This window comes from Kryptolebias marmoratus, linkage group LG3, assembly GCF_001649575.2.
Source record: "Kryptolebias marmoratus isolate JLee-2015 linkage group LG3, ASM164957v2, whole genome shotgun sequence".
NCBI lineage: Eukaryota > Metazoa > Chordata > Actinopteri > Cyprinodontiformes > Rivulidae > Kryptolebias > Kryptolebias marmoratus.
In genome coordinates this window covers 27,954,468-27,971,496 of record NC_051432.1, presented here as the reverse complement: position 1 = coordinate 27,971,496, position 17,029 = coordinate 27,954,468, and the positions used below count along the sequence as shown (strand labels likewise).

General features: G+C 41.1%; 1 protein-coding gene across 5 annotated transcripts in view; it reads right to left on the bottom strand.

Moving 5' to 3' along the window:
- The window catches only part of rptor (regulatory associated protein of MTOR, complex 1), a 155,753-nt gene that overhangs the window by 59,596 nt on the left and 79,128 nt on the right, over positions 1-17,029 (bottom strand). For all 5 annotated transcript variants that reach the window (XM_017436846.3, XM_017436849.3, XM_017436848.3 and 2 more), the window contains 10 exons: positions 16,622-16,697; positions 14,956-15,057; positions 10,262-10,345; positions 8,472-8,582; positions 7,884-7,958; positions 7,725-7,790; positions 5,811-6,002; positions 2,348-2,488; positions 1,726-1,846; positions 819-959 (listed from right to left, as the gene is read on the bottom strand). In XM_017436846.3, the coding sequence (XP_017292335.1) occupies positions 819-959; positions 1,726-1,846; positions 2,348-2,488; positions 5,811-6,002; positions 7,725-7,790; positions 7,884-7,958; positions 8,472-8,582; positions 10,262-10,345; positions 14,956-15,057; positions 16,622-16,697 (1,109 nt within the window). The remainder of the gene's footprint in view (positions 1-818; positions 960-1,725; positions 1,847-2,347; positions 2,489-5,810; positions 6,003-7,724; positions 7,791-7,883; positions 7,959-8,471; positions 8,583-10,261; positions 10,346-14,955; positions 15,058-16,621; positions 16,698-17,029) is intronic.

The window sequence follows — 17,029 nt, the reverse complement described above, 5'->3', positions numbered from 1 at the left end:
ATATAAACTAATTCATGTCATTTCAGTGAGTCATCATGGTTGTGCCCTGAGTCCTCTGTTGCTTCAGATGAGGCTGATCCCCATGGATTTACACACACACACAAATACATGTCATATACACATTCAAGTCACTTGTTTTAAATAAATGCTTATATTTTAATTCAGTTTTGGTCTTCGTTGTAACTGATGTGCAGGGGGAGAATGAGTGGTGGACCTCAGGATGTTTTGAAGTTTGGCTACTATCACACCAAAACTAGCTCAATGATGTTGGTTAATGGCGGCCATCTTGAATTGGGCTGACTCTGAAAGTTAATCAGTTGATGCACATCCAGTGAATACTTTGTGAGGGTTTCATTAAAATCCAAAGACTGGTTCATGAGATATTTTGTTAAACAAACGAACACACGCAGGCATGAGCAAAGACATTATCCCGATTTCGCCTTCAAAGGCAGGTTATAATTTGGGTTTGGGAAGCAGACGCAGCAGATGATTGGTTATTTTAGTCCCAAAGACAGTTTTTAATTTAGGGAGTCCCTGTGGTCTCACGTGAGTCATGAACAGATCAGGTCTGTAATGTTAGCTGATAATAATGATGATGAAACAAAAAAAAACATTTTGCATAAAGTCCTCAATTTCTTGGCTGCTTTATATTAAATGCCCTTTAAAAACTGAGTGTGGTGAATTAGTCAGAGCATCCAAAGTTAAAACTCTGAGCTGCTCCCACAGAGGGACTGATTCATGCTGCCAATAATAAATAAATATACAATAATAAACATGTTATTAAGAGGGTTCTCTGAGCATGCTGTTTTCTCTCGTACCTTCCTCGTTGACGTTGAGGTTCTGCAGGCTCTTGTTCAGGTTGCGGGCCGTGGTGACGGCTCGGATGTTGGTGTAGGAGTTGACGGATCGCAGGCGAGGGATGGCCGGGCTGTCCCTCACCGGTGTCAGGTTCCCGGGTTCTGAAAGACGGGAGAAAACGATTAATTCTGCGTGAACTTAGGAACTTTTTAAACTGTAAACCCTCCTGATGATTCCAGGAGGCGGAACCGTCCTGCACCTCTTTATTCACCTGTCGAGTTCTAAAACAAAAATAAAACTTAAAAATGGGGATTTGTCTTCACATTATCTTCCCCCTTTAACTCCCCACAAACCTGCCTGAGTATAGAAAGTTAATTCCAGGTTAAAAACCTTTGAACTCCTCCCTAAATTTCCTCCTTAAATGTCATCTCATACCTGCCATGAAGGACAGACTCTGGAAACATCATCGCCAAAACAACTGACTCAAATTTACAGATTTTTCTGTTGATTTTCAAACCATTTCTCACCTCTAAGTGCAAACCATGCAACAATTAATTAGGTTATACTAAAGATTTAAACTTAGCTTGGTTTTAAATGGTTTTACACTTGTAATTTATTTATAACAAATCTTAAAAGAACTCCTGAGCTAGTCTGAGCTAATTTATGCTAATCTTCCCTAAAGGTTAAAACAGGAAACAACATCTGTACAACAAACACTTTTCCATATTGTCACATTTTCTTTCTTCTATACTTATTCAGTCCTAAAAAACAGTAATTATTTTTACATTTTTAATGCATCTGTTAAATATTATAATGAAGAGTTAAATTGTCCTATAAAAGTCAGTTGATAATTGATCTGCTTCAAGTCTGGACACCGTTACAGACAACGAAGCCTCCACTGAAGCGCCGGTGACGCCGAACACAAACCTGCTGTGGTGGCCGGCGACGGCACGGCGTAGTTCTTCTCTTCTTCTATGAACTGGAGGGCGACGGTGCAGAAGTTGCTCTCATACTGAACCACCAGGTGGCTGAGTGCCACCACCAGCTCCTGACGACAACACGAAACATCCCACATGTAACAGCTGTTCAGGGGCTGGGATTTAAAGGACTGCAGGTAATTAAAAACACAAACTTGAACAATATTTTTTAATTAAAAAAACGCCTACGATATAATGCCTTTTCCATAATTTGTCTCGTTACAACAACAAACTTCAAAGTATTTTACGGGGATTTTATATAATAAGACCAACATGAAGTGGTGCATAATAGTGAAGAAGAAAAATGATGCTTGGTTTTCTACATGTTTTACAAATAAAAACCCGATAAATGTCAGGTTCATTTGTTTTCACCCCCCTTTACTCTGACACTCCCAACACAAATCCTGCGCAACCAATCAGGAGCCACCTAAAGAGTAAAGAGTCCACCTGTGTAAATCCAGCTGTTCTGTGAAGGCCTCAGAGGTTTGTGACTAAACAGCATCATGAAGACCAAGGAACGCACCAGGCAGGTCAGGGATAAAGTGAGGAGAATAAAGTAAATCTGTGGAGACCTTGCGGACCACGGGGCTGCCATCGTTGATGAGCTGCGCCAGCATCATGGCCACGTTGTGGTCGATGGTGGTGGAGTGGTCCGTCCTCTCCGCTGAGTTCCCAACAAACGTCCCCAGAGCAAAGACGGCCGCACACCTCACCTGCAAACAAACAACTTCAACTTCCTGTCCTCCTTGATTTTAAAAACTGGAAGACGGTTTAAGGCCATATAGCTTTAAACATGTCTATGAAAGTCTAGAGAGTGTTGACTGAAATTTTAGAGCAGTAATGTCCAATACTGGTCCTGGAGGGCAACTATCCTGCAGGTTTTAGGTGTTTCTCTGCTTTGAATTAATGACTGATTAACAGGCTTCTGCAGAACTTGAAGACCTGCTAAAGAGCAGGGAAACAACTAAAACATGCAGGATGGTGGCCCTTCAGGACCAGGATTGGACATCCCTGTTTTAGATGTATAATTATTATAATTTTCTCCTCCCGGCATCAGAATGACAGGCAGAGATGATCGGCGATGGAAGCCTCGGCGAGCCGATCTTTGTCTCCGCAACTCGTTACGTTCGCTTCCTGCTTCAGAGGAAGTTTAATCTAAACCTGGCTTCACGCCGAGACATTTCTCCATCAGGGATTAACGAAGCAACCGGAGGAACGTGGCGGCTGCAGCGTTCGTGGTGGCGCTAGAGACGAGGATTCAACGTCACGTATTTTTATTCAGCGCCGCAGCTTCAGAAACGAGAAACAGGAAACAGATGCTCCTGATCGCTCCACTGCAGGTAAAACGTTTGGCAGCAACATTTTCTGTTTTGACTCAACAAAAGGCAACAGATTATTTTAATCACCTACAACTCAGTCAATTTTACAGAGACCCAGTTAAAATGTGGGGTGGTAGTAGCTCAGAGTCATCCTCAGCACACCCTCCGAGCTCCAACAGGTCAGAACATCCGAATGTTTTAAACCAAAAAGATTTTAAAGCTGACAAAAGAAACATGTTTTCCACTGAGAGCTCCTGTCCTTCAGCTGATTTAACCAGCTGACAGAAAAACATTTCAGTCTTTATATGAAGATGGAGAAAAGTTAAATTATTTGTCAAACTCCAGTGATTTTAGATTAAAATGACTTCATCAAAGCTGCTCCGTGTCGTTTCTCTTTGTGTTCAGAGTTTCACCTTGGTTCTGTCTGTTCACTTTTACTCAAATCTAATTAAATTTGCTGGTTATTTCTGACTTTTTGCAGCTTTTCTTTAATTAATTCATCTTCGCAAAGCTTCAAGAGAAGAAAATCCTGTTTTTATCACAATGAAGTACATTTATTTCCAAGACTGTCACAAATATGCACACTAATAAAGTTTTTAAACTTAAATTGTCCCAATTTTTATTTAAAAATGTCTTTTGTTCTCCAACACAAACAAAAAAAAATTACATTTAAAGACAAATGAAAGTAGTTTTCTTTGAAATAATGCATACCGCCCACAGCCTTGCATTTTAGACAAACATCTGATCCATTAGAGCTCAGAATGTGTGCTAGGACCGACTCTCAGCTACTACCACACCAAGTTTGACCTCAACAGCTGTAAAACTGGCTGGGTTTGAGCCATTTATGTTTGTTTTTAAGACTGATTAGCTGTGTGGGCCATCTTGAGTTGATTTGACTCCAAAAGTCAATCAGTTTTAGATGAAAATCCAAAGATTTCTTCCTGAGAGATTCATTAAAATCACATCTCTGGAGCCAAACTTTTAAATTCAGTAAAACGTGTTTTTTATTTAACAGAACTACTTCTTGATGCTGATTCCATTTAATTTGTATTTATTGAGTTAAAAGCTTTAATCTAAACAAATAAATAACTTGTGCTTGAACTGAAACAGGAACCGTTCTGGAGATCAACTCTGCAGTCCAAACAGCTGGAGGTTCTGCAGGAACCAGATGTTTCTGTGTCCACACACAACCCCATCAGGTCGACCCGTTCCAACATGGAGGCTGTGCATCTTTCTCCAGAACATTACGGATAAGAAGAGTCTTTAATTAAAGGTTTCCTGTAGGAAATGACATGTAACAGAACTCGCTTCTCCTGTTTGTTTCTTCTCTACATTTTCAGATTTTCAGCCAATCAGGTCCCCAAACATTCAGGACATTAGAACTATGAAGACTTTTGGGTTTTTGGTTTTTATAACCATTGCCAAAAGATGATGTAAACAAATGAACTTCCAACTTCTCTAATGCATAATATACAAGTTTTACTTTTGATTCTGTTAACATTTTATCTAAAATATTCACTAAAAGCAGAAGAAAATCGGAGTATCACAGGTTTTTTTTTTTTACTAATTTTAGCTCCAATTATCTCTCTGTCCTTTGTGAGTGGAACCTTAGCTGAAATTAAAAACACAGATTGAAGGTTATTTAGGTCAGATTTAGCTTCAGGGCCGTTCTGGATCATCAGTCCAACCAGGATTTACTGAAACTCCCTGAAACTCGAGGCGAGCGGAGAGGAAAAACAAACCCGATTATTGCGATGCTCTTCACTCACTTCACTCTGCACCGTCATGTTACTCTGTGCAGCTTCCTGTTAGAGTTTATATTGATTCTTGACCCCACCGCTCACCTTTAAAAGGCCTCGACCTTGAATCTACCTCCGAGTTATTGACCAAACCCAGACTCTGGCCCTCCGCCCCCTCAGGTCTGCAGAGCCTCGATGGTTATTCCCACAATGCAGTTTGAGACAAAAGGGGACGGGTTTGGATACCAGAGCCACCAATTACTGTAACAAGGAAGTTTTAAGAAAACTTTCTTCTCTGTGAAGGTTTTCGGAGCATTATGATGTGTTTCTTTTAGTCTTTGGCACGTATCGCTTGGCCTTTTTATTGTACCGACCTTCTTCAGTTCCATTTATTTTTTCGAAAAAGACATTGAAACAGACCAAAAATATCCAAACTAATTCATATTTATCCTTTTTTTTTAAATATTGGAAACAAAACAATCTAAAATCTACATTAAAATGAATTATTATAAGATTATTAATTAAGCTGTAGGATTTTCAGCTGTGCAGTTTAATCAAAATTGTGTTGGTTGGATGATAATAATATGATTCATCTATAAAACTTATGGCTCTTTTTCTGCAGCATGTGATCAGATTTAGTGCTGGTTTTGTTGGTATTTCCTTAAATCTCCACACAGATTCTCAGGTATGGAACTTTTAGGGAACATTATAATAATATTTGTATTAATAAAGCTTTGTTTTTGTTCAACTAACTATTTTGGACATTTGAGATCTTCCATTATTTACACGTGCCTTCAGAGTCTTTCTTTATTTCCATCATCATCATAAGTCTAGACTTACTTTTTATTTGCCTATAACTGAATATTATAAATGTTGTTTTATTATAATTTAATAATCACCTCTCTTTAAACCCAGATAAAGATCATCAGGTTCTGTTTTTCCCACCTCCTCGCACGCCGTTCGGTCTGACCGCTCACCTCAGGAATGGGGTCGGACAGCAGGGTGTACAGCTTCTCGTGGGCGCTGTCTCGGACGCCGCACCAGCGCGCCGGGTCGAAGTTCTGCCAGATGCGACCCAGGCAAATGGCCACCCACTGACGGAGCAGGGGGTGGGGGTCCGAGAGCTGCTCCAGGCAGTTGGCTATCAGGTTCCCCTGCAGACAGGCCTCCTGGAGGGGCGAGACGGGACGACACCAGAGAAACGTTTTACTTTGAAAATCTGAAACTCTCTGAGTTTGAGCAGCACACCGCTTCAGGTAAACTCGTAGCTCATTAGTCATATAATCGCCGCCGACCTTTGACCTCATGCTGACAGAAGGACAAAAAGGAACTTCAAGCTATTTTCTAATATTTTTCTGTGCAACAAAAAGGTAATTGGTCTTTCAAGGTCTGAGACAGTGTGATGAATAAAATAAACATCTTTTCTTTCTTTTCTTTAGAATTTCTTTTTCAGACTAATAAGTATTTTTCTTCGTGATTTCTGCGGCTTTTGTCTTTCTTCTTTTCATGAGCTGTCAGAAATGTAACATTTTCAATGAATGGGAAGAATATTAAGATATTTTAAAAAATAAATTTGTGTGCGCGTGCAAATTTACAAAAAGAAACCTAACAAAAGAGCTGGTTGAGTAACTTTGACTTCAAAAGCTAACATGAAGAATAATCATCATGCAAACTCTGTGACGTTAGAAAAAAGTTGTTTAAAGCACGAAGGCTGAATAGGAGATGATTATAAATGCTTTTAGTTTCTGAGGTTTTGACAGCTCTAACACACTTTTTACTTGTCTGAAGAAAAAACTCTTATTATCATTAATTGGTCCAAAACTCGTACCTGGATCAGACAGAAGAGCTCAATAAAACTTCTGTTTTTTCTGCTCTTTATTGGAAACTGAATCGACTTTAATTGGATTTAATTCTGGACTTGAACTAGATTTATGATTTGAGCTGATTTTCTTTTGTGCAGCTCCCTGAGATGACTTTATAAATAAACTAACTATTATTACAGCACAAAGATAACAGATAGAATCACAAAGAAGCAAAGTAACAAAACAACATATTACTGTTGGTGTAAACTCAAAACAAATATGCCTTTTTAAACATTTGAATAAAAACCCAAACATTTCTGTCCTTTTCTAGCTGATTTTATGAAAGGCATTTACTTCCTCGGTTATTAGCTTAAATAAAAATGTAATTTCTTTGTGACAACTCATTTTTAACTCTCCATCTCTCTGATAAATCCTTCATCCTGAAGCAGAAACAGCCACTCAGCAGTAATGTTCTGCGTCATTCCCTCGGCTCTGATGCTGCAGAAAGTTTCGCTTCACGTTTTCAGCAGTGACTCTGCAGTAATGAGTGCCGCTGCTGAACGTAAGGGGGATAAATAAAAGGGATAATGGAGACGTGAAGCAGGAAGAGAGTCTGAAGATCATCTATTATTTACACCGACCTGAGGGAGAGACGGGCGCTCTCAGTTCTCAGGGATAAGGAGGAAGAACGGTCACTTACAACTTCTCTGATCTGTCACATTTATGTTCTGGAATATCAGGAATAAACGAGTCAAATAACGGAGCGAGCCTGGGTGTAGTGGGAGAAACGATGAGCTGCACGGTCCCTACGTTACGCTGCTGGGTGTTTGATCAAACAAAAAAGGCTTCTGGGATTGTGCGCAGGAGGCTGGGAGCAGACTGAAGTGACACCTGCGGTGATAAAGTGTCAGCACCGAGGTGGCTGCGACAGAAACAGCGATTACGGAGGTAACTGTTGGAGACAAAACCAATATCTCCTGGAAACATACGACAGGTGACAGAGATGACAGCCTGGCCCTAAAGAACCGCGTCTTCCGCCGTGGGAAGTAAATTAAGAGTTTGTCAGACGTTCCCTCTGGGCGCTCGTACCTGGCCTGTGTTGTAGCTGTTGACGATAACGGCTAAAATGAAGACGGCCATCGTCCGATGCTCAGCCTGGAAAACAGAAAAGCGTCTCTCAGATCTCACGCAACACGTAATTACGTGTTAATTACTTAAAGATGGGCTACGGGTGATGAAGATACTCACAGGCATGTAACTGTCGGCTAACACGGACAGGAAGTACTTGTGTCCATTGTCTTTTACCAAGTCAGCTTGACACGACTGCAAAGACAGAAGATCCATTCTTTATTCAGAAAAAATATATTCAGGTTTTTATAGGAAAAACAGGCGAGGAACTCAGCTCTGAATCATCGTTTTTTATTGTGATGAACATAAAAGACAAAGTCACGGGAAAAAGAAAGTCCACCTGCTTTGAAGTTGAGGGTTTTACTTATCAGGACAAAATTAAAATGATAAAACTGTTCAAATCCAATCTCAAGTGTACAAAAGCACCTAACAGATTCCACTGTGTCCGTATTTATTACACGTAAAGTAAAAGTTAAAGCTGCTTCCTCAGGATCAGCCAGGAGCTGATATTAGAAAAAGAACAAGTGTGGCTCGTTTGGAAGGTCTGCAGGAGAAACCCTCTTCTCAGATTTAAATAACTGTAGAACTGGGATAGATCAGATCATCTTGAGTCTGTCTGGATACACAAAGAGAGGATGGACTTTCTTTTCCCTCGTGACTGTGAGACCAAACAGGAAAAGTGAAACATGTTAGAGTTTTGACACTCACGCTGTCCACAGCGAGGATTTTCGCCCAGATGAAAACCAGCAGCGGTCGCAGCTCTCTGGCTGAACTCTGGAGCAGCTTCAGCACATACGGGAAAATCCCCACAGATAAGGCCTGGAAATCCACAAAAAAAAACACACAACAACACTGGTGTTACACAGCAGCAATACACCGAACAAGCCGAAGCTGCAGAAGACGGACTGTGACCAGTTTCTGCAGCACCGGTGAAAAGAAAAACTATTTTCTTACACAGATTTATTTTTATTTAAAAACCCGAGGATCATGCATGCCAGAACTCATCAATATTTTATAAATGTTGTGTTTCCTTTGTGAATGTTTAAGGTTTTTTTTTTCCCTCTAGTCTCATGATAATGCTGGAACCATGGACAAAGTGTTGCAAAGAAAATGATTCATTTAAATCTACCGAACAAATAAGTGATAAAATCTTCTTAGGTTGAGATTTCTAAGCAAGCAAGTGATACAAAGGTAATTAATTAATACGTCAGCATGTATTAAGTATGTCAATAAATAAGTAAATAGGTAAATAAACAGTTACATAAACTATATTTTCACTGGATCCCATTTTCTGAGAACTACAGCATCTCGTTTAAAAGTGACTTTAGATCTTATTTCAAACACAAAATCTTATTTTAAGACTAAAACCATCTTTAGTTTGATCGTTGATGCTACATGAGGGTATGTCAGCGGACATTTAGAGGTCTAAATAACTGCAAATAAAACTAGAATGTAACGAGCTTTAAATAACAAGCAGGTTATTGTTCGTTTCACTGCAGCAGGACCGACTGGTGTTACTATTAGATGCACCGGAGAATAAGTCGGTATCTTAATGTCTCAGATCTGTTTAGTTCAGATATATCTACAGATATTTTTACATCATAACGAAACAAAGGACTCACATTTTAACATCTTTTCTTTATGGCTTTCCGACACCAATCAGATATAGTTAACACAACATTGTTCACACGAATAAACACAAATGTCTTCGCAGATATTCCAGAATATCTGCCGACATCATGAAAACTGTATCTAAACAACAACAGGTACTCTTCCTCCAGGAAAACTGACAAAAACAAGAATATTTTTAAACCTAAAAACACTGAAGTTTTGTTTGCATCTACCCAGACGTCTACAAAGTCACTGATTAAAACCACCAAGTTCACCAGAACATTTCCTGCTAATCCAAACTTTTTAAATGAAATAAATTCACGCCACGTTCAGCTGAGGTGAAAGCAGCAGCTTGCACAGCCACAGCTAAGTGTGATCTCACTTATGTTAAAACATGCAGCATGTCCCTATTCAGTGTCGAGATTTAGTTAAACACTTTAGTTAATTTGCTTTAAAAGATATGAAAAGGTAAGAAAGGGCGCTGCTGATAAATGTGAGTAACAGTATTGATAAAAAGCACAGTTAACTCAATTTACGCTAAACTAAGATGAACTGACCATCTTCCAAGGCCAGTTTAGCACTGACAGTTGGGGGATTTTATTTATCTAATCGAATTCTAGGAGGGAAAGTTATTCTTTGCAAAGTTATTTGAGTTCAACTCACTGAACACATTTTTTTAATCAGGGTTGCCAACTTTCAAGTGCTGCTTGGAGTGAGATCCGGCCCTCTAATCTGCTGTTTTCAAGGTTTTATCAGGTCACCGTGAGGACTTCTGTTGATTTTTGTGATGTTCGAATGGAATGACACAAAGAAAATTCTGTGGATCAGTTAAATCAGGCTGATAAATGACATGAGCTGTCAAACAGAATCACAGGAGATGAACGAACCAGACTGACGGCCCACGGTCCTAAATCCAAAAACCGTCCGAGCAGGTCCAGAGCCCGCAGCCGATGCACCTGGCTCAGGAGGACCTGGAAGAAAGCAGAGGTCAAAGGTGAACCAGGGTGCCTCCAAAACCAGATGAACTAGTTCTGATGGCAGCCCTCAGGAGGGAAGTCTGGATTTAAAGGAGGAGGAGGAACAGCAGAGAGGTGGGGCGAAACAGGTGGCTCTCTCACAGAAGAACCAGAACGCTTACTGAGAGCGTGTGTGTGAGGTTGGATCCGTCCTCTTGGCTGCCATTTGATTTGGTCTCTTATAGAGACGTCAGTGTGTGACAGCACCCGAGGTTTAACTTGTGTTGATGTAATGCGATATCGATGCCAACCAGGATCACGATGCAGCCGCTCAGGCCACAGAGGAGTATTTTTAGAACGCATATGGCGGGTGCTAAAACTGTATACGTGTTTGAGCGTGCAGTGATTCTGCAGAGCGGCAGAAAAAACCTGCGTGAAGCCAGGACACTGGACCACCCCCCATGTGACTGTTACTGTGCGTGGGAACGAGCAGATGGAGGAACTCGGGCTCACGCGAGCAGCTCCACCTACACACCGAGCATGAGCAGAGTCCTCGGGGGACTCGGACCTGCGAGCGTGACCGCAGAAACAGGAGGAGGCCGGGGGAAGACCGACCCGTGGCTGCCTCCGGATCCAACACAGAGTGTGGGAACATCGATGCTCCCGTGTGTGTGTGTGTGTGTGTGTGTGTGTGTGTGTGTGCAGAAAAGCCAAAGGGCAAGAACTCTTTCCTGGTACCATCTTTCTCACCTCATCTTCATCATCACACTGATAAACATTTTATCTGCATTATTCAGAAGTGGTCTGGTAATTGGATTTTCTTGAAAAACAAAAAATAAGTGTTTAAATACAGAAAATTAATTTAAAATACAAGATGTTTGTCTTTTTATGCTTAAAATGAACCAGAAGAGTTCCTAAATTGGATTGATTTTTTTTTTATAATTAAATAGTAAAACAAGGAGTGGAAAAACAGAAACAAATTAACGACACGTTGTCTCATATTTTGAAGGTGCAACAAGGATCCGTTAAAAACTAAAATAACCCCGTCAGTGTGGGAGGAGAGCAGGCTCTGTTCAGAGACAAACATCTGCTGTGATTAATGAAAGAAAGCGATACGTCTCATTTTACAAAACAATAAAAAATATTCGATTCGGGAGAGATGACGGGTCTGCAGGAGGTTCTGATCCAGTGCTTGGATAGAAGGCTATTGTTTGGTGTTTGGACCTTAAATCAGCTCTGATAAAACATCTAAAACACGTTTACTTCTAATTTATTTAGAACTGATTTGTGAAGTCAATATTTTATTCATAAACTTTCCAAAACAAAAAGATGTTTGTGTTCTTTGCACATCTCTGGACCTCAGTACTTCAGTCTGTGGAACAGAAAACATTTGGGTTTGACATCAAAAGATGAATCCGAGACAAGAGAGCGACGCTTTAGCTTTTATTTCCAGGTGTTCACATCTGGATCAGAGACAGTTTAGAAGACAGAAAACTTTTTAGGTGAGCAGAATTATTGGAACATGTGACTGACAGCTGTTTTCTGTTGCCCAGGTGTCATGTCCCGTTGGCATTCTGCTTTTCTGCTGCCGGTCCAGGCTTCCAGCCTCTTTCAGTTCTTTGTTTTAAGAGTTTAACCCCTTCAGTCTCTTCTTTAGCAGATAAAATGCTGTTTGGACCTGACCAGTCTGAACCTTCCACTTCCTGCCTCTGTTCTGGCAGTGCCTTTCGGATCATTATCTGGCTGCATGACGAAGGATATGCCTAATCATCATTTCTTGACCAAAAATCAAATACAGTGGTCCCTCGCCATATCGCGGTTCACCTTCTGCAGTCTCACTGTTTCGTGGATTTTTTTTGTTGCAGCCTGTTTTCTTAAACTGTAGTTTTCATATTGACTCCTGATCGCTTTTGCTTTAATACGGTAGTGTTACTTCACGATGAAGTGTGTTGGCGATTTTTTTTTTCGTTCAAAAAGTTGGATTTATTTCAAGCCTAATGTCGACTAAACGTCCAGGGCCTTCAGCACCCAAGCGCAAGAGGAAGATGCTAACCATCGCTCAAAAGGTTGAACTCCTGGACATGCTAAAAGAAGGGAAAAGCTTCCATTCGGTACATAAAGAAGGAGGAAAAAAATGTAAGTACGACAGCAGCAGTAAGCTTTAACCAGAAAACAACGTTACTGATGAGGGTGGGGATGCAGTGCCATCAGAGCAACTGTAATATATTTTACCGGGTGAGTAATCATTCAGAATTTCATCATGTTGTTAAAATTATGCAGGTTTCTGAGAGTGTAAACTGTGTGACAATGTAGAAAATGTTAATGACAGTTTTGGAAAGATTTATAAAGAGTGCGAAGCGGGGTTACGAGGCCTTAACATGTATTTGAATAGGGAAAAATTAAACAGTCACCACTTTGCGGACTTTTTCAGAACCGAACCCCCGCAACAAACGAGGGACCACTGTAACTGCTTCAATGCTTTCTTTACTCCTCTAATAAAAAACAAGTGTGACTAAAACAAGCACAGAGTAAGACTCCAGATCAACACTGCAACATAACCGAGCTCTACGTGCTGCACTTTCATCACAGTCTTCCTCGGTGCAACAAGTAAACACTCCCTCGTGTAATGTGAGCTTTGTTGCACACTCCGTCACGCTTTCTGGCACACACATTCTTTAATCACTATAGTGATGCGACAAAGAATAAAACCAGCATGATAGCTTTCCTGGTGTCGTAACGTTGTGACTTTTAGACGTTATAATCCCTTTTGCACAATCTGTTAATCCTTTTAAAATGAAATGGCTGTTGTCAAGACAACGCAGCGCAGCGTCTCCCCATCGGCTGAGTTGTTGTCCCTTTGCTCATTTTATTAAAGAGCATTATTGATGGATTTCCTGTCAGTCTTCCATCTTTCAAATGGAACCAGGTTATATTTGAGCATTAAATAATAAACCCGAGTGCCAGACTTCATTCTTATGCAACCGTGTGCTTAAATGTGTGCGTTGCATTAGAGACAAAGTGCCCTCACACGGTAAAGCTGCAGGAAATTGGATGCTCTTAAAGGCTGCTGCTGTTTCCAAACACACACACACACGCCATATGAGCACTCCTCAATCACTCCGCCTTTTCCCTGTCTTTTAACGGGTCCCGACAGAACTGCTGTATGGATGTGGTGCTACTCGCAGCGCGCTGACTCAGCAGGAAATTACCATTCAGCGCAGACAGCTTCATGCTGCTGCTACTCTTTGATATAATGCAACGCCACAACCGTACAACCCTGCGGGAGGACCAGAGCGCAGCATCAAATTTAACACCACCACGAGCTCAGCAGCAGCCACCACTCCTGTCACAGGTCTGACTGCAGGGCTGTAATAAAGAAAATCAGCCCAAAAAGCTGAGAACTGAACTTCCACGCAGGATTTTCATACTTCTGAGGTGGAAGAGTGAGGAAGGAAAAAGTGTGTCTTGAGTAATAAATTCTAATAAATGAAGCCTTGGAGGAGAGAGGAGCGGTAAGCAGCAGCCCTGTAGCCGTAATATCCCAGGCTACCGATGCACTCCTGGCAGGTGATTTGCGAGTTTAATCAAGGTGCTATTGCTGCATAATGGAAAATAAAACCCTTTCCATGCAACTTGCAACACTGATGGCTTTTTACATCCGTTACCATTGATTCATGAGAATTCAGTCCAAGCAGCTAAAATACATGATCTCTGGCACCGTCACTGGAAGCGCTGGCACTGCCTCGAACAGCAGCCAGCAAGGAAATCTCATCAAGATTAAATACTGGGACCGCGCTGCTGAAACAGCTTGTAGCAACATCATCACCTACAAAATTTAAATAATCGTCATCTGTGCACGGAACACTCAATCTAAAATCTAATTTCTAAGCCAAATTCACAGAATCTTCATTTTTTTATATGTCATAAACTGTGTTTTAGAGATAACGAGTCTCTAAGTATTCCTAACAAGGTGGGTACAAGACGAACAGAAGTGGGGACGAAGTGGGTACAAAGAGACCCGTAGCAGAAAGCTTCTTTTTCTACCCTGGATACAAAGGGACCAGGGGTGCAAAGGTACAATTTGGTGGAGGGAGAAACTAACGCGGCGCCAACAGCATTACTAACTGATAAACAACTAGGAAACCTCCTCTGAGGAAAATAATTTCTTCTTTCTGACAAAAACAGCTTTAGATAAAATGAGTCCAAAATACGTTGCCAGCTGCTCTATAAAAATGGTGTTTTTGTTTTTCAGAAGCTTGGATTTCTGTTTAATTTTGCAGCATCTATATGAGGCAGCGAATCCAGTAAACTTGTGTTTTCACAACCTATTTTAAAGCTTCCATCACGGCATTCTGCACCGCTGTTGACAACAAAAAAAAACAACCCTACATAAACAAAGTGTTTTCTTTTATCTCGGGCTGAAAGTGATGCTGGTAATTAAGTCATCTTGTGATTTTTTTGTATAATGTAGGGCAGAAACAACAGAGCGAATGGTTTAAAATGGACTCTCATATCATTAAGATGTCTGATAACTGCAAAGAAGTTTGAAGCTAATGTAGCACCTCCATGCATACCAAAGAGGTGTGTGTGTGTGTGTGTGTGTGTGTGTGTGTGTGTGTGTGTACCTGCAGCACGATGGGGAGCTGCTCAGGAGGGTTTCTGTTCTCCACTCCCATCGTCAGCCACACCTGAAACGCTGTCAGCTGCTCTGCGAAAAACGGACTGTGCTGTGGACACAAACACACACATGATCACACAGATGGTAAAGCTTTCATTTGTTTTTAATGCTCAGTCTCACACAGACACACACACACACACACACACGTTGAGCCAGTCTGCGGTGACGAGCTCATCAGTTTATAAAAGGCCCAACGTAACGAGCTGAGAGGTGACACTGCACTGCAGTAACAACATAAATCCTGATCCATCATGATCAGCTTCCCTCCTCGCTGCTCTTCATTTCTCCCAGCTGCCGCGGCGGGCTTCCTGATTGGCCGCTGCCTGCAGGTTATTTGACCACGCCGCGTGCAGGAACGATCAGAACGCTGCGTTCACTGACAGCTGAAGAGGTGGGAAATACCAGCAAAACAAAAAAAAAGAATTTAGCAAATTCAGAGCTTCATGAAGAAATTCAGACTAAGATCATCTCATGAAGCGAAGGGACAGAGTTGGAGCCATTTTGATCAAAAATTATTCATGATTGTGTTAGAGCTCAAAGTATGTCCTGAAGATGACTCTCAGCTACTACCACATCAAACTTTAGCTCAGTGTCTGTAGATTTTTTAAAAGGTTTTAGCCATTTTTATGGTTAAAGGTTGATTAGCTGTGGAAATCTTCATTTAGAACTTGCAGGACGGTGGGTGATATGCATTCCTTTAAGGAGAGCTAGGTTTTATTTTTTGTTTGTTTTTCCTCAACTTTTCATTGTTCAAAATAAAATATGTCGGTGAAGGCAGCGATGGATGTTAGGAACAGCACATCAAACCTTGGAATCTGAAGAGCTTATCGTGGACATAATGCTTTCTGCAGGCCGACATTTAGTCATGACAAAGTTCCTGTAAATGACGTGCACGGCTGAAGCACATCAAACGGGAATTAAAGGCTCCTGAAAGAGGAACGGAAAGCTCTTCTTTAGCAGTCCTCAGAGGCTCAATTACGGTGCCGGTAAGTGTTTTTGGTCTCGGTGCAGAAGAAAGCGAGGAAGAAAAACTGCACCCGGGGGGCCGATGGACAAGATGCTCTCCTCCGAGGGCCAGGTGGACGGAGGAAAAGGTCCGGATCAAAGCAGTAAAGTTTCCCGATTAGTTTGCAGAACTAAGCACGTGTTGCTGCTCTCAGTTTTGTCGGCTTATTCAAGCACAAAAACGTCTTGATCAAGAGTTTTTTAAACTGATCATCAGCTCGATGTTTCCACTCAGCGTCTGCTGCCACGTCAGGAAATGAAACAATATCCAAACTGCACGGCCAGTGGTTTTCAAACTATTTTTTTATTTGACACTCACGCTTGAGTTATAAGATCTGACACTTTACAGCGTCATCCTCTGGGAACGTGTGTGTCTGAGTAATTATCAGGGATGGTGCTGATGCTGATGGAGGCGAAGCTGCAGTGAAAACGAGAACCGTTTGGTGCTTTCAGACATCAGAGGCGGACAGAAGCCATCCATCAAAGTTTGATGTCCTGTAACCCTCACCCTCCCTTACAAAAACACAACTATAAGGATCTGTCTACATTTTAAAAACATCTCGGCGTCGGTTTATTTCTCTCTCTCTCTCTCACACACACACACTCACTCTGAAGGCGGTGCCCTCTTCAATGATGGTAGGCAGCTGAGAAAGGCAGATGTCCACGGCCAAGTCCCAGGCTTGCCTGCAGAGAGGCAGCACAGAAACACAAACAACGTTAGAATTACATCATACAGCCTGAAAAAGAGCCCCTAAAGTCAGCACAAATTAAAATATCAACTCTTTATGATTAGCCTGACTCTGGGTTTTTAAATTAATAGCTATAAAGACAAAGAAGTGACTATAGAGATCTTAACTGTGGTTAATATACAGGTGCTGGTCATAAAATTAGAATATCATGAAAAAGTAGATTGATTTCAGTAATTCCATTTAAAAAGTGAAACTTGTATATTATATTCATACATTACATACAAACTCATATATTTCAAATGTTTATTTCGTTTAATTTTGATGATT